This window comes from Catharus ustulatus, chromosome 3 (assembly GCF_009819885.2).
Source record: "Catharus ustulatus isolate bCatUst1 chromosome 3, bCatUst1.pri.v2, whole genome shotgun sequence".
NCBI lineage: Eukaryota > Metazoa > Chordata > Aves > Passeriformes > Turdidae > Catharus > Catharus ustulatus.
In genome coordinates this window covers 103,085,345-103,110,298 of record NC_046223.1, presented here as the reverse complement: position 1 = coordinate 103,110,298, position 24,954 = coordinate 103,085,345, and the positions used below count along the sequence as shown (strand labels likewise).

The following is a 24,954-nucleotide window of genomic DNA, read 5'->3' as shown; positions in this document are numbered from 1 at the left end:
TCCTTAAGCCATGAGTGGCTTTAAGAACAGGATTTCTTCACCCATTTCCTGTGCCACTCCTTCTGGGTTCCAGGCCACCCTCATGCCCTGTGCGTATCCATCCCTAATCCAGCGCTGTGTACGCCCCTGCTGAGCGCCCGTCTGGGCCAAGGGGCTCGGAGCAGGACATGGGCTGGGCTCCTCACCACCTCAGTAATTACCCGCACCCACACTGTCTGGCGCTACCCTCAGCCACAGACACCCCTCGGGGCCGCTGGGCACTGCTCCCTGTCCGGCTGTCCCTGCCTGCCCACCCGCACGGGGAAGCGCCCGCACCCATCAGGTGCCCGCACCCATCACCCACCCGCGCCCTCAGCGCTCACCCCGCGCACCCGGGCGCTCCGAATCACAGAATCAAGTAGGAAAGACTCCGAGATCATCGAGTCCAGCCTATGAGCGAACGTCAATATGTCAACTAGACCAGCACTGAGTAGTCTTTGCTTAAACACCTCCAGGGACGGTGACTCCAGCACTGCCCTGAGCAGCCCATTCCAATGCCCAATAGCTCTTCCTGCGAAGAACGTCCAACCTAGCCCAGGTTGGGAGCGGGCGAGCCAGCGCCGGCCCTGCGCGGTACCTGCGCGGTGCGCGCAGCTCCCACCCGCCCTCAGCGCGGAGCGGCCGCCGCGGCGCCGCCTCGCCCCGCCCCGCCCATCGGGGGGCGGGGATTGGGCGAGCCCGCCCGTCACTCGGCGGCGGCGCCGCGCAGCGATTGGCCGGCGGCGCTGTCAGTCATCGTTGGGACCGCGCCCGCCCCTTGTTGTCACGGCGCCGTGCGGGGCTGGGGCCGCTCGCGCCGCCGTTGTTGCCGCCGCCGCCGCGGGAGCCTGAGCGGGGAGCGGCTCCCCGGCCTCGCCATGGCCACCAGCACCACGGGCTCCACGCTGCTGCAGCCCCTCAGCAACGCCGTGCGCCTGCCCGTCGACCAGGTGAGGATGGGGAGGCGCCCGCCCCGCCGCTGCTCCCGCGGGCTCGCCGGGAAGGGACCGCACCGCGCCCCCGCTCCGCGCCGTCCTGCCCCGCCCCGTCCCCCCGCGACCCCTCCGTGCATCCGTGGGGCCGGGGCCGGGCGGGCAGCGCCCGGAGCGGGGGGCGGCCGCGGTTCCTTTCCGCACCCGCGGGCGGGGGGGCGCCGGGGCGGCGGCCGCGCTTGGCGGGCAGGTGCGCCCGCTCCGTGCCCGCCCCGGCTGGTCCAGCATCCCGCCCGCATCCAACCCTGTCCTGCCCGGCCCTGCCTCGCCCCAACTTGTTGGCATCGTCAGCGGCAGATGTGGATCCGCAGCTGGGAATGGGGCCGGTGTCAGCTCAAGGGATGCAAAGGTTGGGTAATAATTGCAAATGCAAAGCAGAGCGCTGCGCCTGGATGCGCCTGCCAGGGGGGGTCTACACGCGGTGTTAAATAATGTGCGCCGCGCACAATGCTGCTGGGAATTCGTGTGTGCTCTGTAGGCACAGCCTTTCTGTGGTATCTATTGTCCAAGTGATATAAACATTCCTGAAGGCTGTTAATCTTGGTGTCTTCACGGAACATCAGAAGATTACAAAATAAGATTGGGAAACTGAGGTTTGCCGAGTTTAATCACTGAAGTTGGACCAGAATGTTTGTTTATGGGGGACGTGGTCTAAACCTCCTAGATCTACAGAATATTTATGAATTTAGGAATACATAGGAAAAGTAATCTGAAGCAACTCCTCATATAAATTTTGTGGTACCAAGAATTTAAGGTTAGGATTTTTTTTTTCTTAATGCTTCATTCATGTACATATGGGTGAAACACATCAAAGAAACAGTCTGTGCTTCAGCAGAGGGAGACTGATGTCTTGCTTTTACAAAATACACCTAATAAGTGAGAGAGGTAACTGGAAATGAAATACAGAGGAAGGGACGTGCCTTGTGAAAGTATTTTGGAAGTGACTAAGTTAGTCATTCTTCTTTTTTCTTTCCCTGTTCCCCAGCTGTTTGTTTGAATGGAGCCATGGTTAAGGGTATACAAGAAAAAGTACCTTCTAGAAAACTGGTAAAACAGGCAAGTTGAAATTGAGCTTGCTGTGATGGAATAGATACTGGGCACCCCTTGCAATGATACCTGTTGCTGGGATCGATGGCACCTCGTAGCTTGGTGCCTCATACCCGCAGCTGTAAGCTGCTCTTGCAGGTGCTGTGTGTTTATTCCTACAAAATGAGCAGCTTCTACAGGGTACTGTAAAACGTATCAGAGTTGACTGTCTTTTTATGGTGTGGTGCTGGTGGTGTGTAATTTACTACTCATATTGATAGTCATAAATTTGTTTTATGACATGGTGTGGCTACTACCAAAATTGTTTTAATATTGTAGGTATGGCATTTTGGTGATAATGAGGTTACTTTTCATCAAAACCTGGAAAACTTCCCTGTATTGAATGTTTCACAACAGATGCTCCTGTAGAGCCAAGAAGTTTTTACAAAGTACACTTTGAGCTCCGTTGGAGCTTTTGGGAATAATCATGTTGGAGGGCAAAACATGTAGTTTAGAAGATTTGTTATAGGCAGTTGTAAGTCAAACACACATTGTTTTCAGACATCAGTGGACTGGACATAAAATAGGTCCAGTTGTGTATGAAGAGCACTGATTGTCACTGGAGTATGAATTGAAGAGCTTCAAAATTATGCTGCACTGAGGAGAACATATCTATGAAAAACCTGATGAAAAAAAGCAGTTTATTGCAACCTCAGCACAAGATTGTATCTTGATAGTAAGTTTGTAATACAGAAAGAATGTGAATTGTGTTCAGTGTAATGAAATCAAAGGGAGTGAAGGAGATAAGGAGGGCAGGGAAGAAAAAGAAAGTGCTGATACTCTTTGGTGTGTTTGCTCAGAGATTATGCATGACATTTGATGGTACTATAAGCATATTCAGAATGAAAATGTAGTACTGCTTTGAAAAAAATAACAGAAGAATGAAGGTTTTTTTGGTTGGTACATTGTCTCTTCTGCTTGCTCCAAATCTGTACTATGACTACTGTCATACCAATATAACAGCTGCTTGAAATAGGCGCTCTGGTATAATACCAGCACTCAGAACTGCTGGAGATCAGTAGGGCTTTTTGTCTCCACTCAGTTTTAGTTCTGAGCACAAGTCAGTAATAATATTTATGCAAAATGTTGCTTAAATTGTGCTTTAGGTTTGAGCCATTGCTATCTAATTATCCTGCTAAGGCATCTAACTCTTGGAAGACAAATTGAGGTAGCATGTGTTCATGTTGCCTTACTCTCCAGTGTTCAAACAAATAAATGGAGAACCTTCCCTATTTGGCAGTGGATGGAAGTAGAAATTTAAATTCAAGGTGAAGTTGCTCTCTGTAAGATTAATCAATTAGATCCACAACTGTGTGGATCCAGTGTGAGAAATTGATTACCTTTTTACTTAAAGCTTGGCAGAACTAGAGGCAGAGATTTGAGAATGGTGCTAGTTACGTGTTAGTTGGAGGTCAGTGCAAAAGATGAAGGGTGAGCTCCATCAGAGCTGTTTGACACAGCAGTCTCCTCTGCATGTCCAACTCTATTGTAAAAGAAGAGCTTGGCTGCTTTAACAATTTGCTGTTCCTAGACATTTTTTCTTGGAACCTTACTACTAGGTAGCTAAAGGAATGGAGAAGAACTTGTTTTCTGCCTCTGTGTGTATCTCCCAACAAGGTATTGTGCAGTAACTTGTTAACCTTTCCTTTGGCTCTCATTTTGTCTTGCATCAAGGTAACCTAAACAGCTGCTTGGAAAAGTTAATGTGTTCTTTATTGGCTTCTTGGGCCAGTTTTTCTGTTGCTCTTTTCAGTCATTTGATGAAACAAAAGATGCTTGATTTGAGCAAGAACCTACAGCAAACTTAGCTTTCTTCTCTACTTTGTAATAGGAGGAAAAATATCACTGCTTGGGAGTGAAAAGCCTTGTAAAAACTGTTCCTTTTCCCATCTTTGGGCATGTAAGTTGGCTGCTCAGGGAAGGAAGCATTCTGTCAACAGCTGTGGCACATTAGGTCCTTAAAGTTAATGAATGAGTGAATAAATATTAATGTATTGCTTTCCTTGTGGAAAGGGGACAGAAGGAATAAAAGTAGCCATGTCCTTCCCACCTGGACAACTTCTCAAGAGAAGAATGGGAAGGTTTACCATAAAAACTTGGCTGCTAGAGTATCACATGTTGCATAATGTATTGAGGTTGCAACTTGAATTATTTTAGTTACATCTGCCACCTAGCTATGTTTTTCCTGTCTGTTCTCATGTCATATTTGTTCCTCTGCTTCCTTCTCCTTTCTTTAAGATGAAACCTGACAAATAATGTATTGGGCTTTGGTCTGTTTCCAATTGAATCACTACCTTGCTGATTTTCTTTTGACAAATGACTTATCTTGATTATGTGTCAGCTTACTTGTCATTAAATTGAAAAGATTTAAATTTGCTTTGACAATGATTCTAGGAGAGCAAAGCTTTCTTTTTGGCTTTTTGGGGTTAAGGGAGTTCAGAGAATGATCATTGCTTTCAGTGCTTCCACCAGAGGGAGCAAAATTTTTTACTGAAAATGGAGAGAAGTGGTAGGGGTTATTTCCGCCCTTTATGTGTTGTAGAAATAGATAATTTGTAGTAGAGGAATAGTTGAGCAGGGGAGATAGAAGACTGACTATGACAATATGTGAACATCAACTTTTTATGAGTTGTCTAAGAGATTGATTTTGAGATCCTGAAATATGGTCTGAACTAAGTGATTATCAGTCTGAACTTCAGTGTTTATCTTCTAGATAAAGAAAGGAAGAATGTGGCTCCAACTACTAACAGTATAGCTGTGTGAAGATATATGGACAGAATAAAATGTCATGCGTATGGTTATTCACTTGACTTAAACTCCAGGATGTAAAAATAAGTGATTGTTTTTTGATTTTTTTTCAACAGAGGAAAAAAAAAATTCTATGACATTTCCACACTTTTCTTGGTTTTTGATTTGGGTTTTTTTTCCCCAATCTAGTTTTAGCTTGTATTTGGTTAAGTTTGCTCATTTGTGTAGAATAAATGCAATTTTCTACGTGAGTGCCATCAGTTTTCAAAGAATCTAAACTGACTTTGATTTTTATGTCTCTTCTTAATAAAAGAAGACTTCCTAAACAAAAATTGGATAAACCACACAGACTTCCTTCGTTTAGTGATCATAAACCACTTTGCTGTACCTTTACATAATTTTCTGCATATGCTTCCTTGTGGAGTTACCCAAGTTGCTTTCATTGTGCCCTTAACACACTTGGTTCCACATAAAAGCACTGATGTATGTTGAGCCAGTGTTTCACCTTTAAGCCCTCAAGGAGAGTGGGCAGGAATTTTTTTCCTTGTATATATCTATTAAATATTTATTTCTTACATGCATGTGATGTAAGAAAGCAATTTAGCTTGCTTTATTTTCATGCCTCGGAGGTGAGCACAGCTGTAGTTTGGAGAAAAGGCAAGGCTTGGAGGTGGGGTAGGGAATGTTGCTGAGAAGAATTATGTGCCTGATTTGCCTGCAGGGTACATCTGAGTATGTCTCCTAGTTAGATCTCTAATTTCACATTATTTTGAGTCTTAGTGATGCCTTATCATCCCTTGTTTTCTGCCAAGGCAACATAATGTAGCCTCCTGAGGGCTGAAATGTTTTAGTCTGATAAAAACCTTTTTGTCTAAACATGGAATGGATATCAAAATGTTTTTCCTATGTAACTGTCCAGAATTTAGATGGCCTAACATTTTACTGAAGCACTATCAGAATAGAAGATATTAAAGTGAAGAGTGTCCCAAGATTCCTTCTTTATCATTGATTCTTAGACCATTGTGTATGGTTGCGGAACCCAGAGCAGCTCATTCCTGATTTTCCAGATGTGGCCATGGAAATTTATAAGTAACAGATGTGAGTAAAATTAGCATTCACAGGTGTGTAAAATGCAAACACTGAAGACAAGGGAGTGGTAGGATAAGCAAATTGTGCCCCTGCTTTGCCCTATACTTTCCTTATATGCTGCTAGCTGCAGCAGTTGGTTGAATGAAGGATGGATGGCAAAATAAGATCTGTGACGATAGATAGAGACTATAGTTGGTGGAAAAAAGGCTGGAAATCAAGTTCTGTTCTTCATTCTGTATGTGCTGTTTTCAGTGACTGGATGTTTTGAGTTGTCTGGATTTGCTAGCCAAGATTTTACTGGTTTCTTAACTCCCTTTTGCACTCTTAGAAGGGAGGGAATATATCATCAGAAGGGTCCTCTGCAGTGACACCTTTCCAGGTTTTGCTGTTAGTGGTTAGGTGTTGACTTAACGAACAATAGGTAAAGAGTTAGCTCTACGATGAATAATATGTAGTGAAGAATGAAATTATTGAGGTAACTGGAAAAATTGATAAGAGAAAGTGACTATCTTGAAGGAAGAGGTGACATCTGTTATGAACAGAGTTGGAGAAGAAGCAAACACTGGTTATAGTGTTAGAAAAGATGGGCCATTTATTAAGTGAGAGAAAGACTTAGTGCAAGAAGGAAATAACATCTGTGTTATTTAGGTTCATGAATATTGTTGTGAGAATGTAAATTACAGAGCTGCTTTCATTCTTTAATACAAAAGCAGCAGTGAATTTCGTTATCTCACACGTTTCATACTGGGTATGTTTTCTTCAGTTTTTTGCAAAGCAGTGGAAAAACTCAAATATAATTATATGTAAGGTTTCTACAGTAAACATCTAAACACTTTTTACCTAAACAGCTTATAGTCACCTGCTTTGTTTTGTCACATTGTTTTTCACATCCTTATGCAAGTTGTTGAGGTGGTGTACGAGCACTCACCTATGCTCATGACAGAATCCAAAATGGACTTCAGCAATTGTTATGGAAATACTACAGTTCTGGGATGCTGGAAAGAGTGGAGTTCTCAAAGAGTAGTCTGATAAAGAAAAAAGAGTAAGGATGAGGAAGATAACCAGAGTCACTTTTTACAGAGTGCATGGTTACCACTGTGTTGCTTTCTGTTTCTGTAGGGTTTCTACTGTAAATCTCTTGTACCATAGCTATGTCAATCTTTTCTCTCTGTGGGCTCTTTCTTAAGTACTGGGCTGACTTTAAGCAAGAGTTCTGAAAACCAATAAAACTGAAATAGATGAGTCATCTTTATCATTCAGCAGTCCTGACATTTGTTGACTTTTAACTCCTGTTTACCTGTTCCTTTGTTGACCTAATGAAGCACTGTGATACATCCTTTGCAGCCTCGATTACAAAATGCTTTCTTCACGTTTATAACTTTGGCAAATGTGCACTTTTCCTGAGTAATGTTCCCTTTTTTCCCCCTTGTTTCTCTTGAAATGGGGAGTCTAGACTGGATTTTTAGTTTCTTCTGAAAAGTGAGAACAACTACATATAGCCAAGTGAAAACCTGTTTGCTTGATGTGTTCATCTTCACAGTATTTGTTGCAAAGAAAGTTGATGTAGCTCTTCAGTGTGGATATTTCATTTTCCTTCTTCCCTTTGGGAAGTATTTTAAATTCGACATCAGTTGAATCAACATTCCTAGTCTTTTAGCACTTGTTTAAGTGAACAGATCTGTTCAAGAATTTCCATTTGTCTGCAAATTTAGATAGGTGCTAGTTATGCCTACTTGTTTCAAGTGATCATTCTGCCAGTTAAGCCATCTTTTACAAAGGAAAAATTCCATAGCTCTGCTTTTTATTCTAGAATAATATATCCAAAGGTGAAGAAGATCATTTGGTTTGGCTCTTGTGGTGTGATTTTTCTGTAGTTGGGATTTTGGTGTTTTCTTCTATTTCCAGTTAAAGTGACTTAAGCTGCAAGAAGGTGTACTTATTCTGTGACTTTTGAGCATACTGGTTGTATTACTACAGTGGTATATTCTGTACTGTAATGCCACCTGTACAGATCATTCTTAACCTTTCTGACCTGCCTTTTAGCTGAGTAATGCTCTTGATTCTATTGCTTCCTCTCAATCTTACATATGTGTATGTAAATACATACGTCTATAAAACCTCATTCATTCAGTTGACTAAACATGTCATTGAAAAAGTGGACTGAAGGCCCAGACTAAAATGAATTGGGTTTTGTTCTTCCTGGTGGAAAGGCTAAAAAGAATTTGAGGTCATCACAAATCTGCAAGAATTGTAGAAGTTCAGTGATGGCTGAGATCAATAGAAGATCTACCCTAAGAATACATTAGCAAATCATTTTCTGTAATGGAATTGTATGTAAGAAGTCAGATAAAATATTTTAATATAAAGTATAATTCTAAATGTTACTAAAATATTACTTAAAATTGAGTTAATTTGGAAAGATGTAACATCTCAAAGTAGTGTCTGTTGCTTGTATGGATTGCTGCATAATTCAGATGTTTAAAGGGCTGCTGTTGTGGTGCTTGGAGATGAAGCTTGCTGATCTCATGGGGATGATTCTTGAAATGGGGAAGGTAGGAAGGTAGTAGACATGGAGGAACACGTGTTGGATGGAATACATGTGTTGTGGAGGAATATCCAATGTGTTGGGTAGTAGTTTGTTCAAGGGAGAGTGTAGTGAAGCCTATTTTTTTTCCTTCCTGTGGAGAGAACTGAGAAGCTGACCATTTCAAAGATGGGGGATATTTGTTCTACTTGCTGATTGGAATGACTGTTGTCATTAACAGATGTGTGCTTGCTATATGGACAAGAGACTTTCTTTCAATGTCTGTTGCTTATTTTAAGATGTGTTTCTGTTTCTCATATACTAGGAGAATATAATTGCAGTGAAGTAGATCTTAATTGAGAAAATGTCAGGTTTAGGTTGCATTTGAGAAATACAACTCCATAGATGTTGGTTATTTTGCTTTATTTTCAAATGCCTGGGAAAGTGAGTAGCTTGTAAAGTTTTTGTAGAATTTCAGACACTGTAGTGGTTCTCTGGGCATTAAAATAAAAATTTGTTGTTCAAATACATATTTGAATACCCTGTATTTATAGATGACACAGAGAACAAAAATTTTCAGTTTCCCTGGAGCTGCTAGGTGGAGCTTAAAGATTAACTAGCAAAAAAGGGAATGTAAAAGTATGCATATAGGATGATAAACATAGGTGGAACTATTGGATAAACAGATAATGAGGAATATAGTGGGTTTTTTGAGCAAAGTTCTGTCTCAAGAAGTAACAGCACATGCCTAAAAAAAGAATTCAAGGAAAGGTCACCTGTAATATTGAGGCACTCATTGAGTATGACCACCTTTAGATGACCCTCTAGGACCATAAAAGGGCTTCCAGTAGGAGACAGATGCATGCAAATTAGTTTTAGGAAAAATGATGTTTATGTATTAACTAGGAAGTACACTGTAATGAATATGTATGATTATGATGGAATAAATGCCCTGTTGTAAAGTTTCACACACACATTTGATTAGAGAAGATATCCCCTGAAAGGGTCCAGCACTGTAATAGAGAACGCCTGCTTTCTAATACTTCAAATTGTGTTATTTTCCAGCTGATTTTGTTATCAGTGTACTGCTGAGAGATGTGATAGAGTAGAGATTTTGAGTTCATCTCATCATGTGCATATGCACTGTGAGTGTGTGATAAAACCCCATGGTTTTAAAAGTGCAGTACAGTAATTTCACGACTATAAGGCACACCCTTTTGACTAAAATTTTGCTCCGAACCCGGAAGTGCGCCTTATAGTCTGGTGCGCCTTATATGATCTACAAAGTTGCGACATTTGCCACTCTGGAAGTGTGAGCTGTGAGCCGTGGGGGGAGCCGGCAGTGCTGCAGCAGCTGGTTGGGAGCGGGCCCAGGGGCCAATTGCTGCCGGTTTGAGGCAGGGCCTCGTCCAGCAACCGCGTGGGGGAAGCTGGGGGCAGAGCCTCACTGCAAAAAAAAGTGCGCCCTATAGTCCGGTGCGCCTTATCTGATCTACAAAGTTGCGAATTTTGCCGACTCCCGGGGGGTGCGCCTTATAGTACGGTGTGCCTTATGGTCGTGAAATTACTGTAACTGAGTTGGTCTTCGTTCAGAATAGTATTTTGCCAACATAATGCCAGGCTGTGCATCGTGTTTTGATGTTGTGAACTCTTTTTCCTTGGTAGTCTGAGATCTGCAATCCTTAACTGGCCAAACCAGTTTTTGCTTAACAGAAGCAAGTGGTTTAGGGCCTATTGTTTCTGGGGAGAGAAGAAAACAAAACACAGACAAAAAACCTCAAGCCAATGTTCTTAGTCCAATTTCACCTTTGAACCAAATTTGCATTGTAGATTTTGGGTATTCCCATGAATAAATAGCTTTTTTTCACAGCTCATGGTCTATAATGGTGACTCTTAAGAGCCCATGAGAGAGAATGCCCTTCAGCCAGTATCTTCCTATCCTTAATTAATTAGTTTTGGTTGTTTTCACTCTAAAATGTACATTGATGTTTCATTTTATGTTTTTAGTCATACAGTTTATCTTAGAGTAATTCTGAGTAATGATAAAGTAAGCCTTCTTGGAAAAAGCTTATTGGATTTGATGCTCATTTATTGCACAAACCAGATTACTATTGCCTACATCATGTTGTTCTTGATGTGCTTCACTCTCTGTAGCATACTCAAGAATTGCAAACTGGAAACTGGGAGTTAATACTGGAAATAGAAATACTATTGCTAACCTGTATCATAACTGGATTTGATGTTTTGGACTGAAACCAGCTTGGAAATAAAACATTTAGGATCTTATGTGTAAGTCCTTTCAGCTGCCAATAAATTAATGGGAAGATAAAGTATATATGTACAATATTAAAAAGCATTTGCCAGTGATGTTGATGTTGACTAACACAAGTGGTTAGAGCATGCACTTCAAGGAAGTGGCTGATGTTAGAAGGCTGTGCTTGGAGCTTTCATCTGAAAAAGTGTCCCTTTATACTGGATACTGTATAAACACTCAGTAATACGGTCTTTAGTGCAAAAAGCATTGTGCCCTAATAATATCATCTCCCATATTGGTATGATTTCAAAATTATTGCTGCTGCTTATCCTCAGTCTTTTCATGTTTCACCCATATGAAGCAAGGTTGAGACTTCACAGCAGGAGTGTTAATTATATTTTCATCATGTAAGACACTGAGTATTAATTGAATAAAAGATGGATTTGAAAACATTTTTGCAAGATTTATAATCCTTTAGGTTGAAAGAGGAATCTTGTTTCTTCCTATCATTCAGAGAAGAAAGATTCTCTGAATTACTCTTAAGTATTTGTCAACTTTGTCAAATACCTTTGCCAGTATCACTGAACTCCCCTTCCTGATATTTCCCAATAAAATGAAGAAAATTACCAAGCAGTTTGATTTTTGAGCCTTGTAATGGAATTGGTTTTTTCAGCTTTACTGTGGAAAATATTTTCCTTTTTTTTATTATTTTCTTTATTATTAGTGCAGCAACTTTCAGGCAGCAGTTGGAAAATTCACATTGGTTTCAAATAGTAATTCTTACTCTTCAGTTCTTAACTGTCTGGCATTAGGCAATTATTGGATAATCGTACCAGCTATTTTTATACTTGATGAAGGTTAGAAATTGGGCAGAAGAATATCCATCAATACTGCTGTCTGGTTGTTTTGGAGAAACATTAACTCCCCTGTATGTTATAACCAACTTTTTGTGAACTCTTGTAGATGTTTTTCATTCCTCAGCTCATTGTTTTGGTGAGAAAGGGAAGTAGTTTTGACTTAACTTGGAGCAGGCACAAGAAAATAATGATGTTTAAGGAACGAGGCACAGCTGATGCTTCATTAATTTTGGTAAGGTTTGGCAATTTTTGACAAGTATGTGTCAACAAGTGTGGTGCTTGTAGAGATTTGTGTTTAAAAAGTTACTGCTAAAGTGGCTCTACAGATGTAGAAAAAACATCAAAGCCTTGGGTTTAAGGTCTTTTTAAGGTGCATGTACATTATTCTGTCTTGATGTCCTAACTCTTGCAAGAACAGATTTCCAAGTGGTTTTGTAGTTCATATTCTATTTCTTTCTTCCTAAAAAATCTTTCTCTAATAGCCATGGATGTTGAAAAGAAGAGCTAAAGGTTGGAGAAGAGGGATGCTGCTTAGTGCACCTTGCTCACTGGCCCTGTCAGATAAAGGAGGAAGCACAGAAGATGTTCTGTGGTAGAATAGAGGGCCAAAAATCACTATAGATAGGGAGACAAAAAATACTGCTATCTTGCACCTCGGAGAAAGTGAATTCCTGGGGGTATATGTTCCATAGTGTGACTAAGAGCAGGGAATGGGAGTACTCCTAAATCTCTATCTACAGAATTGCCATATCTACCAGTTCTTGACTGTTGTCTGTGAAGCATCTTGCATCTTTAACTTGTTATTTTAGGCTCTGATCAGGTAGGCTTCAGTGCTTCTGCTTCTGTCTGGGTAATCTTTTTTCAAAGTCTAATACATCAGCAATAAGAACAGAAGTACCTTCTTTTTTTCGAGAATAACATTAAAAAACCTTACAAAAGAGCAAACATATAAAAATCCACAGGAAAACACAACTCCCCAAACAAAACCCTCGCATCAACTTGAACTCTTCCGAAGTGTTTCATTGAGGCCACAGGCATTCATTGCATTTTAGAGGTTTGAATACTTATTTTTCTTCTTATTGGAGAAAACTTGTTAAAAATGAGAAAATGGAGAAGCACCAAGACAAGGTAGCTTCCAAAGAGTTTGTGTGGTTCATTGGCCGAAAGAGTAAAATGCAACATTCCCGAGTCATATTTGGTGCTTCACCTGCTACACCACTGTTTCTCTTGTGAGGTACTTTGTTGTAAGTGTTGTTCTTTGGGTGTCTCTCAGTACCTTGCTGGTAAGCAAAACTTTGTGCCATTGTGCTGCTGCTTTTCAGTGGATTATTAGTAGGCTGTGTGGGCCTATATGATTAACTTGTGCCATCCAGTTGGGAATTATCTGTATCAGTAAAATTCCCTCTCTGCTTTGGCTGCTTTTCTGAATGAGGCACATGCCTTCTGTGCTGTGGAGTGGCAGGATTCTGGAGGCCTTGACTGCAGCAACTGGCTTTTGATGTAAAAATATAGCTGATATGAAGAGGAAGCTTAGCCTAAAATCTGAATTAGTAGATAAAATTTGCATATATTAAAATTCATTTTGTAGAAGAAATAAACTTTTCTTCTGTATTTCTTTTTAATGTGGACTTAAATTTCTTTAACGATTTATTAAAGATGCTGTCTGTGTTGTCAAGTTGGAGACTTCCAACTGTTCAAATCCAACGTTATGCTAGAATTTCCTCTTGAGGATGAAAATCTGTGTGAAAGCAATTTTTTTTGTTTCTGTTAAGAATTGAGTCCTTAAGTAGTTTTTCCTTAGCAATAACTTTGTTTTTACAAAAGCATGGCATAAATTACATTTAATTCTTTTAAAGTGCTAAAATGAATGTCTTTAAAAGTTAAATACTTTCTATTTACTTTTGCAGAGGTCATGCAAATGGAGACTTTCTTTGTAGATAGCTTAATGCAGTTAATGATATAGTGGATTTGTATTTTGTGTAGCTGGTCCAACTATTAAAACTGTGAATTTGTGTTGATTTTACTTTTATATTTGGCATGGATTGTGCCTATAAACTGCAGTGCTTGTATGACTAGTTTTGAACCAAATTAGTGGATTTAATTTTGAAATTGCTAGGCTACACACAGCAGGATCTGTAATAGCTTAGTATGTCTAACACGCTCACATCATTCATTGCTGAATAAGTAGTGGTGATAATTTGTATTATAGTTGTATGTATTTTATTCTTATGTGCATGTAACTTTCCATTACACATTGCTCTCTCTGTAAGATTGAGGTGTTATTCTCATTGGCTGAACTGTTGATATCCTGTACCTGAGGAGGAATAAAAATTCTGTTTGCCTTCTTATACATGTGCTAAATTATAACTGCTCAGGGTCAAACTTGCCACTCTACCGTAAGTTATTTTTCCCCCCATTCAATCTTAGCTTTAAATAGGTCTTGGTTAGTTTTGTTTCTTTTTTTTTTAATATTTCTTCTGTAAAATTGAAGCTACTTATTGGAACAGGTTTTATGACCTTGTGGAGGCACATTACAATTTGGTTTGAAGAATGCATCATGCAGCTTTAAAGAACATGTTGTCTTTGTTCTTTGTAGGTGTTCTACTCACATCTGACCAAATCATATGGTATTTAGAAAGTTGTATTTTGGCCATACTCACAATGTTATATGAGCTTAACATAAGTTTGCAAAAGTTACACAAGTATACCATTCCCAATTATTGGAGTTTGTATATATAACATTTGCCAACAAAATCACTGCTTGATTGAATGCCTGGTTTTCATGGGAGCTTTCAAGATGCTGTCCAGCTCTGTCCTTGTTCCTGCTCATTTGCTCCCTGTTCCTTTTGTTTCCTAGGCAGCCAGATAATTTTTGTCACCCATTCAAGGCAAGCTGTGTATGTGAAGGCAAGTTCATCTGTCTCAGTGTGTGGTTACAATAAAGCTGTCTGTCACTTCCACACTGGTCAGCATGGCTTAAGATGGGAGACGGAGTTAGGAAAAGGCTGGATGTTAAATTTTGGCATTTTTTACTAAACCAAGTAGTGCAGTACAGGAAAAGTGTTTCTGTGGGATGAAGTGGTTGCCATTGAGAATCCAAGACTGGTGCTGTAATAATTTTGGGAAATACTGCTTTTGCCTAAGTTAGTCCATGGGCTAAGTATTCACTTGCCCTTGGAGCAGATATTCTAGTTCAATTTAGTTTAAAAGAAACCAGGTTTGTGTATCCAGACACCATTGCGCAGCACATGAATGCAGGCAACTGGGAGGCTTCAGGAGCCCCCTCTGATCTGAGCTCAAACACTGTGTAGATGCAACTGTTATCTCACTGCTGGAGCTGCAAGTGCATGCCATGGAATTTGGGGTTCCACAGAGCCTGTTTCTCATTCTGCTTCCTGTAGTATTGGCAAGTGATGAAACTCTTGGCAATGAGTACAAGTGGTAGAAATGAGTGCTGTGGACTGAAAGCCACAGGTAATGGCAAACAGGTAGGTTTTTATTTTTGTTGTAGAAATTATGTGTTATCTTTAAAAGATGTAATGTAAGTTTTCAAGGTGTTTACCAAGTGCATATATAACCTGTGATAGCAGATGCTCAAAAGTCAGAATAAGTGTCAGATGAAGATTACCCCTGTGACACTAACACTGCCCAGCACTGCTCACAAACTCTGCTGTAAGAACTCCTTTATTTGGAATGCAAATCACTAGTAAATCAGATTTTTTTTTTTTTGTGAAATGGAGGAACAATAGGGAGAAAAATAGATTGTAGTGATTGATTTTAAATTTTGCTTGCGTTTTGAGATACTTGGGCCTGATTTATAGGCATGCTGGATAGAATTCAGAATAGCAACTGAGTTTATATTTTCAAAGCACAGTTCCAGTTGAAGTTCTGTTAAAAGTACTGACTGAAAAACTAGGCACTGAGTGTCTGAGATTGAGCAATCTAGGTTAGTGGGAATTTATTTTGCCCTTTGGGCTTTCATAATTTTTGTGCTGGTGATTCACCTTTAGAATAGGAATATTGATCTTATGAAATTATTGCAAAGTTTACATTTATTGTATGTAGTCTTACAGTGTTATGGACAGAGCTGCACAAAATGCAAGGTTTTTATATTCAGTGTAGAATGCAGATGGTAAGCATTTAATGGGTCACAAGATGAAGGCAAAATCTGGGCAATTGTCCATTTGCTGAATGAATCAGAAATACTGCTGGGGAAAATAGAATAAAGCAGCAGAAAGAATATAGTCAGAGTAGGTGCATATATAAAGGCTAAACTCAAGTTGCATGGCTTTCAAACCTTAACTACTGCATAGGTTGGTTTTGGAGATATGTATTTAAAGCTTTGGGGGCTTTACAAGTTCTGCAGAACTCTTGGTGCTTTGTAATCTGCATTTTGGTGCATTGAGAGAAGAATAAGGATGGGATTGGTGAGTGTAGAGAGGAAATGCAGGGTGGTGTGTGACCTTTGTTGTGATGCCTTAGATTTCCAAGGATTGTATATGTTTGTGCACATTTTGGGGAGAGCACTTTAAAAATACTCACTGGCATTTTTGGATTCATTTGTGAGGAAGGCTTTTGGAAAAGGTTTGTGCTACTTGGCTCAGTTTTGTTTGAAAAACTGATATAATTAATTCACATCCCTGGAGGTTGGCTTGTGGGGTTGATCTAAAGGTATGTTATCCTGCATTTTAATGCTGTTCTCAAAATATTCTTCTTGGGAAAGGTGTTCTGGTTTGGGTTTCTTTGGTGGGATTTAGTTTGTTTTTTTTATTAATGGGATAATGTTTTTCAGATACAGATTTGATCATTTGAGTAAATAGCTAAACTAAGAGACAGTGCCCCCTTTTCATTCCCTACCTGCTGAATCCTTTCTCAGATTTGCTTTTTGTGAATTGTGTGAGGATTTTACAAATTCCTAACTCTGCAGGCTCATCCTGAATTGTGAGATTCAGGGCTTGTTTTTTAGTGTCTGCTCCTACAGAGTTGATGATACAGGTCAGAAATGCCGAGCACTTCTACCCTTTTCATAATAGTAGTAGTAGCCAGATGATGGCTTTGCTTTTTCCCTGGGTCTTGCTAGATTGCTTTTAGTGGTAATCTGAAAAAGGACACCATGTGATACCAATTGGTAAATTATCTGTATTGCAGTCAAAGCACTAATACCTGGGCATTCAGTAAAACCAGCAAGTGTGTCCATTTCTGGACAGGTATTCATACTCATTTGTTCCTTCTGTCTCTTCACCTCAGCTTCACTACATATCTGTGAATGTGCAACCTTCTCTGTCTCCCTTCTCCTTCTAGTCTGTCTAGGATGTGAGTTCTCTACGTCGGAAACATGCTTTGTGGGTTGCATTGCATAATTTCTGTAACAAATATACAAATCTTCATACTGAATTAATAATTAATAATTGATGTTTGTTTTAATTTTTCTTTCTTGCCCTCTTTTCTAAAACATTATTAGTTTGTTTCAGTGATTCACTTGACTGTTTTGTACGGAACTTTTCCACTAAATCCATAGAATCATCTTGAGTAATAAACCTCGCTCTGTTTCATTTGCATCATTGCTTATAAAGGAGAGAAAACAGGTCAAGTTATGCCCTGAAAGAATATCTCCTCATTTATTTAGGATTTTTCAAATACTCTTAAAAGCATAATAGAAGTGTGGGAGTAAGAGAATGGATGGAAGAGCATACGTGACAGTTTAGAGAACAGTTTAATTTAGGGAACTGCTCCTATTAAAAAGTGCAGCCCTGCCTTCTGAGTCTCTTTCCCTGGTATCACTTAATGCTTTAACTTGGTGTTAGAGGTCTTGGAGTGGCTCAATTGAATGAGAGTTCAGTAGCTGTTGTCTTAATTGCTACTTTAAAGATGACCATGTTTGCATACTCTGAACCTTACCTCTTATGGCCTGAAACTTGGTTGAAAAATGATAAAGGAATGGACAAGCTGAATTATGGTACTGCAAGCGTGCACTGTGTTGCTGCAAACATCAATATTAGGCTTGCTGTCAGGACCATGAAAGTAGTATTGTCATTGTATCCTGCATTTCAGCTAGGTGCCATCAAACAGTCTAAAACACTGTTGTGCAGATGCACTGTCAAGCATGCAGGATGTGCAAGTTTCTTGCTTATGACCTGAAGAAGTGGTTCCCAAGCTGTTGCTTGTGATGACTTGGGATGCCACTGTTAGACATGGAAAATTGTTACGCAGTTTTTGATGCAAGTAAAAAATAAAATCTGTGAAGTGAAAAATGTTGTTTTCTAAATAAGCTTTTTGTAGCTTAACCCACTTTTGGCAGTGGTTGCTATATTTGAGGAATTTCTTTCTTTATTGTGCCCTTACTGTTAAATTTTTTTCAGGCCACAATCAGAAAAATTATTTTTACTCACTGATTTAGTTTTATTCAATTCTGATTTTGCTTTCAGTACTAATGTCTTTAAATATTTAATATACAAGAAATTTTCTATTTTCTAGAATAAACGGCCTGAAGGGAGAAGAATATCTGAAACTATCCTACTTGAATGTACAAGAAGAAAATACAGTGTGCAACCAAGCTGTTTATCTGATTACACAGCATTGAAATGCACTTCATTGAGCCCTGCTTCTGCACAGGCTATTGAAGTGATCTGTCAGTGATTTTTTGAGCTGATATGTAGTTTTGAGTCCTGCTCACTTAAAAAAACAAATAAAACTGCAACTCAGATCTTCACGTTACTGGAAGAGTAGAAGTGATGTAATGGTTCATAGTGGTTTGGCATTTAGAAAATCTACAGCAAAATGCATCATTATCTTTTCTTGATTTATATACAAATTACCTCGTGTTTGATATGTCTTTTCCTCTGAGCTGCTCAGAGGAGCACTGGATTGTGCTTTAGCCATGGAGGGACTCATGGGGGAAGTTAGATGTGCTGTGGTAAATGCCATGGCAAAGCTACTGGTGCTGCAAATTGCTAAAAATGTGTGGCTGTTTCTGTTAATTTTTAGTGCACACTTGTGTGAGATCTTTTTTCTTCTCTTTTTTTTTTATGCAGGTCAACTTTGTAGTGTGCCAACTGTTTGCCTTGCTTGCGGCTGTTTGGTTTCGAACATACCTTCATTCAAGCAAAACTAGCCCATTTATAAGACATGTTGTTGCAACACTCTTGGGCCTTTATCTTGCACTTTTTTGTTTTGGATGGTAAGTTGCACTTAAATCCATTTTTCAGGAACTTATAAATTTTTACTTGTGTTATGAAGAATTTTATTACCTAGTTCTGTGGGGTTTTTAGCTGCTACAAATGTACAGAAATCAGCTTAAATATTCTGATGAGGTGCACAAATTCTGAAAGATCATTGGTTTGTGAACTGGTAACTATCGTACTGGCTGCCTATGACTTTAGGAAGATGAAACAGGTGCAGTTTTTTTAAGTTGTACAGGTTGTTTTTTTTTTCTGTGAACTTGCTGGAGAAGTACTCTCTTGAGGCACAGCAGAGATGTGGTGATGAGGATAATTCCCCATGAATACTCATGGCATGAGAACTCAGTGTCTTTTTCTGATTATTGAATATAATGTGACTTTTTTTAGGAAGAGTTGCTGGAACTTTAAAATATATCTAAAGACACTCCTTGTAGTGTAAAACACCTGGAAAGGAACTGGCTTTGACTTCAGACTGTTTCATGGTTTCTTTTTTTTTTTTTAAATGATTTGGAGGGAAGATATGGTTGATTTTTTCAAACACATATTTTGTGTGACTGCTGTTTGCATATCTGGATCTTTTCACAGTGTAGCAAGACAGAATGTTAATAAAGTTAGAAAAGGGTATTCGTTTAGTTTGGTGAATTTTTTTTTCCTTCAAAAAATCCTTACCAAATGGCTTGCATCTTCCCAAGATGGTTTAAGTGCCAGCTTCATTTTATTGCCTTGTAAACAAGGTGCTTACTTAGCTTCAAGTGTATAAAAAACTTATTTATGCTGACTATTATAGAGTATTACTGAACTAGGGGGAATTAATTAAGCTGTTGTGCAGGTGAGAATATGCACACGGTGTATGCGTGCATCTGTCTCTGCACATGCAGAGTGTGTTGGCCTGTTGCAGAGATCTCCCAACATTATATGATATATATATTGTTTTAAAATTTTAGGAAAATAAATCAGTAACCTTTATTCTTTAGATTTACATATATAATTTACTTTTATGTAAAACTCTACTACTCCAATCCTTAAATGTGTAACTGTGGTATTTTGCTTTGAGAGAATGATCTGATCTCAAAGACTTCCAGTCTTAGCACCACAGATAAAGAGGATGATATGGGGGATAGGAAGTACTGTGTGAGGATTTTTTTGAGAGCTGTGTGAACTTAGAAGCACATTCTGTATCCATTGCTTTAGAAGCAGAAATAATTAATTGTAACTTGTAATCAGAAAGGATTACTAATAAATTCTTATATGAATTTTGGGTATGGGAGATTTTGAAAGGAATAACCTCTACTCCCAACAGACATAAATAAAAATTTGTGGAAACTTCTCACTGGCAATATGCCCTGGAAAAAAATGAGATGTTTTCTTCTGTAGTAGAAATCTACATTATTCTAGTTTACTTTGGATCACGCTTGAATCTATTAGCAATTGATTTCTATTTTGCAGTTATGGAGCTAAAAACAAAATAATGACAAAACATAATTTGAGATGTTGAAGATACATATTCTTAGTACACATTCTTTAAGAAACTGGTACTTCTGTTGTATTTCTGCCAATGCTTTTTCCTTTTGTTTAAGTACATGTTATACAGGCAGGGTTTTTTTTGAAGGTTTTGGGTTTTTTGATTCTGATCCCCAAGAAATCAAGTCTGTGTGTAGGTTACAAGCCCCTGATACATCTTCAGTGACTCTTGTATTGTGCTGTAACATGTCTTATAAATATATATAACAAGTAGGAAACTGTTACTGTTTTGTTATATACTGTTACTAGTAAATGTAGTAACCTGTAGATAAGATCATGCAAACTTAAGTGTGGGAAGTAGTTTGGAATCTGCACCCTTTTAAGGGTATTTAGTACTAGTTATGTTGTCATCTTCAAATGTGTTAGTTTTCAGTTGCTTTTTTAATACTTGTGATGGTGGTAGAGGAAAGGAAGAGAAGCAATAATTCCCTTGGCATAATAGCAAATAGCATAAAAGGTCCAGAATGTGTTCTTTGCATGTAGTTAAAAATTACTATTCCATATGATATTTCAATATATCTCATTGAATGCTTGAATCAAAGATCAATCATATTGCTATTGTTAACAGCTCTGAAAGAGAAATGTTTTCAGTGACTCTAATCCTGGTATGGTACACCATGTCAATCCACACTCCTTTAGGCTTTGATATCTTAGTATCTTTTCTCTGTATAAGAAGCAAACCTCTTAAGTTTTTGTCATTTCACTAATGCCTACCTTTGCAGCACAATATTGTTAATACTTGGTGGGTAAGAAAAGCAAGTAAATACTCTTTAAATTGACAATTACTATATTAAAACGTGCATTTGAATTTTAGGTAGTCCTATCCTAAATGAGGCTAATTACCAATGAAGCATGGGAGCATGTACAGATTGGATATTCTGTAAAAAGTCAAGATTTTTCAAGATTAATTTGTGTCAAAGTGACTTGTTTTACCTCTGTTCGTCATGTGTAGGATGAAGGATTTTAGTTGGATAGAACTGGTTTTCCTGTTGAAAATCTTTGAAGTAATTTCCTTGTGAGTAGAGCAGGAGTGAAATTAGGAAATTGTTGGTCATAAGCTGAAAGAAAACAGCATCACTATAGCAAAATAATAGCTACTTTTTATGGGAAAAAACATTCCCAAATTAGATGAGTTGTGTCACTTGAGCATATGTAAGTGTGGTACTGAGGCACTTAAGGCACCAGAATGAAAAAAACAAATGAAGTTATTGAAGATCAGCTCCTTTCCCCTTTCACTGGCACTGCTCTGATACTAGTGCTCTACAGCTTACTGAAATGTAACTCCTTCAAAGACCAAAGCAAACCCCCAAGGTAATTATGTTGGAATAGCTGTGGTGGTAAACTGTGGAAAGCAAACAAAAAGAGCTTAGAGCACCTTTGTGAAACAAATCTGTGGGTTGTTGGTGTGCAGGGCTTTTTTTGGTGTGTTTTTTGTGACCATCACCACTATCCCTTTAAAAAGGGATGAAGAGACTGGCTGGACACAGTCGCCATTTCTGTTGAATGGGAAATCTTACAATATTGTGTGTACTAAGAAATTGTTGGCCTTATCTGAAATATCTATTGTTGTAAATGGGTAGAAAGATGAGTATGGAAATTAAACCACAAAACTTTCCTGTTGTTTACAGTTATTTACTCAGGGAATAATGCCAAATGGAAGTATTATAAGACATTGTTTGTATTTTAAGGATTAGCAGCATTTGCAATGTCCTTGATTGAGCTGGATCATTCTAGCTAGGTGTCTAATTTTTGTTCATTACTGCTCCCCTGTGCTAGGCTGAAGGGAGAAGTTCTCAGCAGAAGGAGGGGTAGCAGAAAATCTAATTAGAATAAAAGGGGTTTTTCTTTGGAAGCAGTGATGGCTTTAAACTTTGAACCTCTTTAATTTTGCAATAAATGCATGCAGTGGATTGTCATTAAAGAAAATGCTATGAGGGTTTACTTTTCTTTTTCCCCCTAGGTATGCCTTACATTTTGTTATACAAAGTGGAATTTCCTACTATATCATGATCATAATAGGAGTGGAAAATATGCACAAGTAAGTTTCCATTATAAAATTTATTTTACTTTGCTTTTAGAAGAATGCTACTGTTGAGGTGGTTGGTTTTTTTTTTTAATGATGCCTATAATAGCATAATTCTAGTTGTATCATAACATTTCAGTATTTGAATTCTCTAACAGTGGTTTTATTTTCAGGAGAGAAGATGGCTTATTTGGGAATTTTTGCCAGCTTTTTGAAGTATCTAATGCTATTAAAATAATACCCTAGTGAGATATATTTTTGTGTTCTACATATTCTTATTTCTTCATCATTGCTTAATCTTAAGTATTTCTGCATGTTGACAAATGACAAATGTAATTTGGAAACAGCTGATGCTAGTAGAAGGAAGATGTCTGAACAGAAGACAATTTGTGTGGGAAGTTTTCTCTAAGTGTTTGTAATTCTCTTTTATATATCTGTATGAATGCTGTCTTAGGTTAAGAATACATTTATGAAACATATATGGCATTATTTTAAGTTTGAATCCTTGATTATATTAGCAGTATCTGAAGCCATATAGAATAACACTTGTTTTTCTTTTCCAGTCATTCTTAAAAGTAGGGAAGACGTTTGTTTTATTACTGCATGCATGTTTTACTATTCCACTAGCCTAGAGATCAGAAACAAATTAGATTCCCACTGTGTTAATTCCTGCATAAATGTTTAGTAAAATAGCAAAGCCTTGCTTGAATAGGTTCCTGAAGTATGTGAGGCTGTTAGAAAAGATGCTGGTAGAAGAAACAAAGAGGAAAATTGCTTTACACAGAAAGCACAAATAGAGTGGCCTTAGTTCATGATCCTGCCTGTTAGACTACTCTGCTGGATTGTACTGTGATAGTGAATGTAATTTTATTGTATTTTTAAATATCCCATATTAGGCTCTTCAGGGCTATTTATTCAAAGCCTAATGTATTCAAACTACTATGGATGTGAGAGAACCTAATTTGGTTGGATGGCTGATTTATAGGCACAGTTTCTTTGATTACAGGTTGCTGTAAAACAGCTCGTTCATGTAAATTTCTCTTTAGACATTCAACAATGTAAGCTATAACTTATGTTACTTAATATTCTAAAAGAAATTATTAATGTGGTTAAATGCAGCACAGGGAGGTACCCATCAGGAACACTTTGGTCTCTATAATAGCGAGTTATGTAGGTTTCTGGAAAATGGAAATCCAGCAGTGGTTTACTTTCCTAATAGCGTGAGACAGGTAGGCAGATTTTCTGCACTGTGCAAGGGAACAGTAATTCCTGATCCTCCTAATTCATACTAGTTGGTTTAACTGATCTGCTGAGATGGTGGCTGTGTTATACACAGCTGTTACTGTGCAGCTGGGAGGGGAAATCTAGATTTGATTACAGAGCTTATGTTGCTTTGTCACCATATGAATTAGTCTGCCACTGGATAAAACTAAAAAGCTCTTTTTTCAGTGGAAGAAAAAATGTAACGGTAATTTGTTACTTTAAATTATGAACAATGTATGTATGCTGTATGGGAGTTTCCAGGAGCCACTTCTAGTATGTGATACAGGCAAGACTATACCAGGTTTGCTCTATCCACTGCTGGAGTATTCCAGAAATGATGATGCTTGTACCTTTAACTAAGGAATGTAAGCAGGTACACTTAATTTTCTGTCACGAAAATGCCACTAACAGCTTTCTGTTTGGCAGTCTGAATAAAAACTGATGTGAATTACTCCCCTCCCTACCTAAGTGTTTGTCTTCAGGCTATGAATGTGTCTCGTGGAGCCCAGGGGAGATTGAAGGTTAAGTACTGTACAGTAGAGTGCAGCTGGTACCAGCTGGCCTCAGGACTGGAGAATGTCAATGTTTTAGTGGGATGTGTGTATGTGTACAACTAATCATAGTACTTTTACATACCTGCATAGCCCCAGGTTTGTGATTTACTCTCTGTATTGTAGAGGGACCCATTGGCTGGCAGTCCTAGTTAGAGGTTAACTTTTGCATTCTCCAAAGTGTTTTTACTTTTTGTGGTAGCTGTTATGTCTGCTATTCTGTGCTTCTCTTTTGTTTTGATGGACATACAGTTCTTTGTACTATTCCTATGTGCATATATGTGAGCTGTTTGAACATGGTAATGTAAAGACATATTTGAATTTAAGTAAACAAACTTTGCTGGTAACTGGTCTGGTATCTGTGGAGGTGCTTCCTGGTCATGCCTTTCTTGGAATTTTGGAATGTTAGTCTTCAACAATTTCCCTTATACTCCAAGCTAGACCCAGGACTGAGGGAAGGGCTCCCCTTTGCCTTCACTCCTTACTATGGGGTAGACAAACAATGGGAGATGTGACAAAGGAGGTGTAGAGGAGACCTGATGGTTTTATCTTAAAAATCTCAGATTAGAGCCAAATAAATCTTGATCATCAGAGTAAACTAATTCCCTTGGCACTTAATTTGTCAGTAAGGTGTTTAATAATGCTGAATGTCATGGTTTTTCTGATGCTTATCTGGAAATCAGACTTGTTATTCTGAAGATTGTGAATGGAAACACTGACTAGCACCAGGCAGTGATTCTCTGTGTGCTGGAGATTTGATGATTACAAAAATCACCATGTAAATGGTCTATCTACAATTCTTGAAAAGTAAGCACTTGTTGAAGTTAATAGCTGTGAACGAATTTCCTAG

At 38.7% G+C, this 24,954-nt stretch overlaps 1 protein-coding gene across 1 annotated transcript in view; it reads left to right on the top strand.

The window, feature by feature from the left end:
- The first annotated feature begins 835 nt into the window (after positions 1 to 835).
- MBOAT2 (membrane bound O-acyltransferase domain containing 2) overlaps positions 836 to 24,954 on the top strand; it is a 93,530-nt gene continuing 69,411 nt past the window's right edge. Inside the window, exons 1-3 of the mRNA XM_033055694.1 lie at positions 836 to 968; positions 18,600 to 18,745; positions 22,228 to 22,305. Of these exons, the coding sequence (XP_032911585.1) occupies positions 897 to 968; positions 18,600 to 18,745; positions 22,228 to 22,305 (296 nt within the window). The 5' untranslated portion in view covers positions 836 to 896. The remainder of the gene's footprint in view (positions 969 to 18,599; positions 18,746 to 22,227; positions 22,306 to 24,954) is intronic.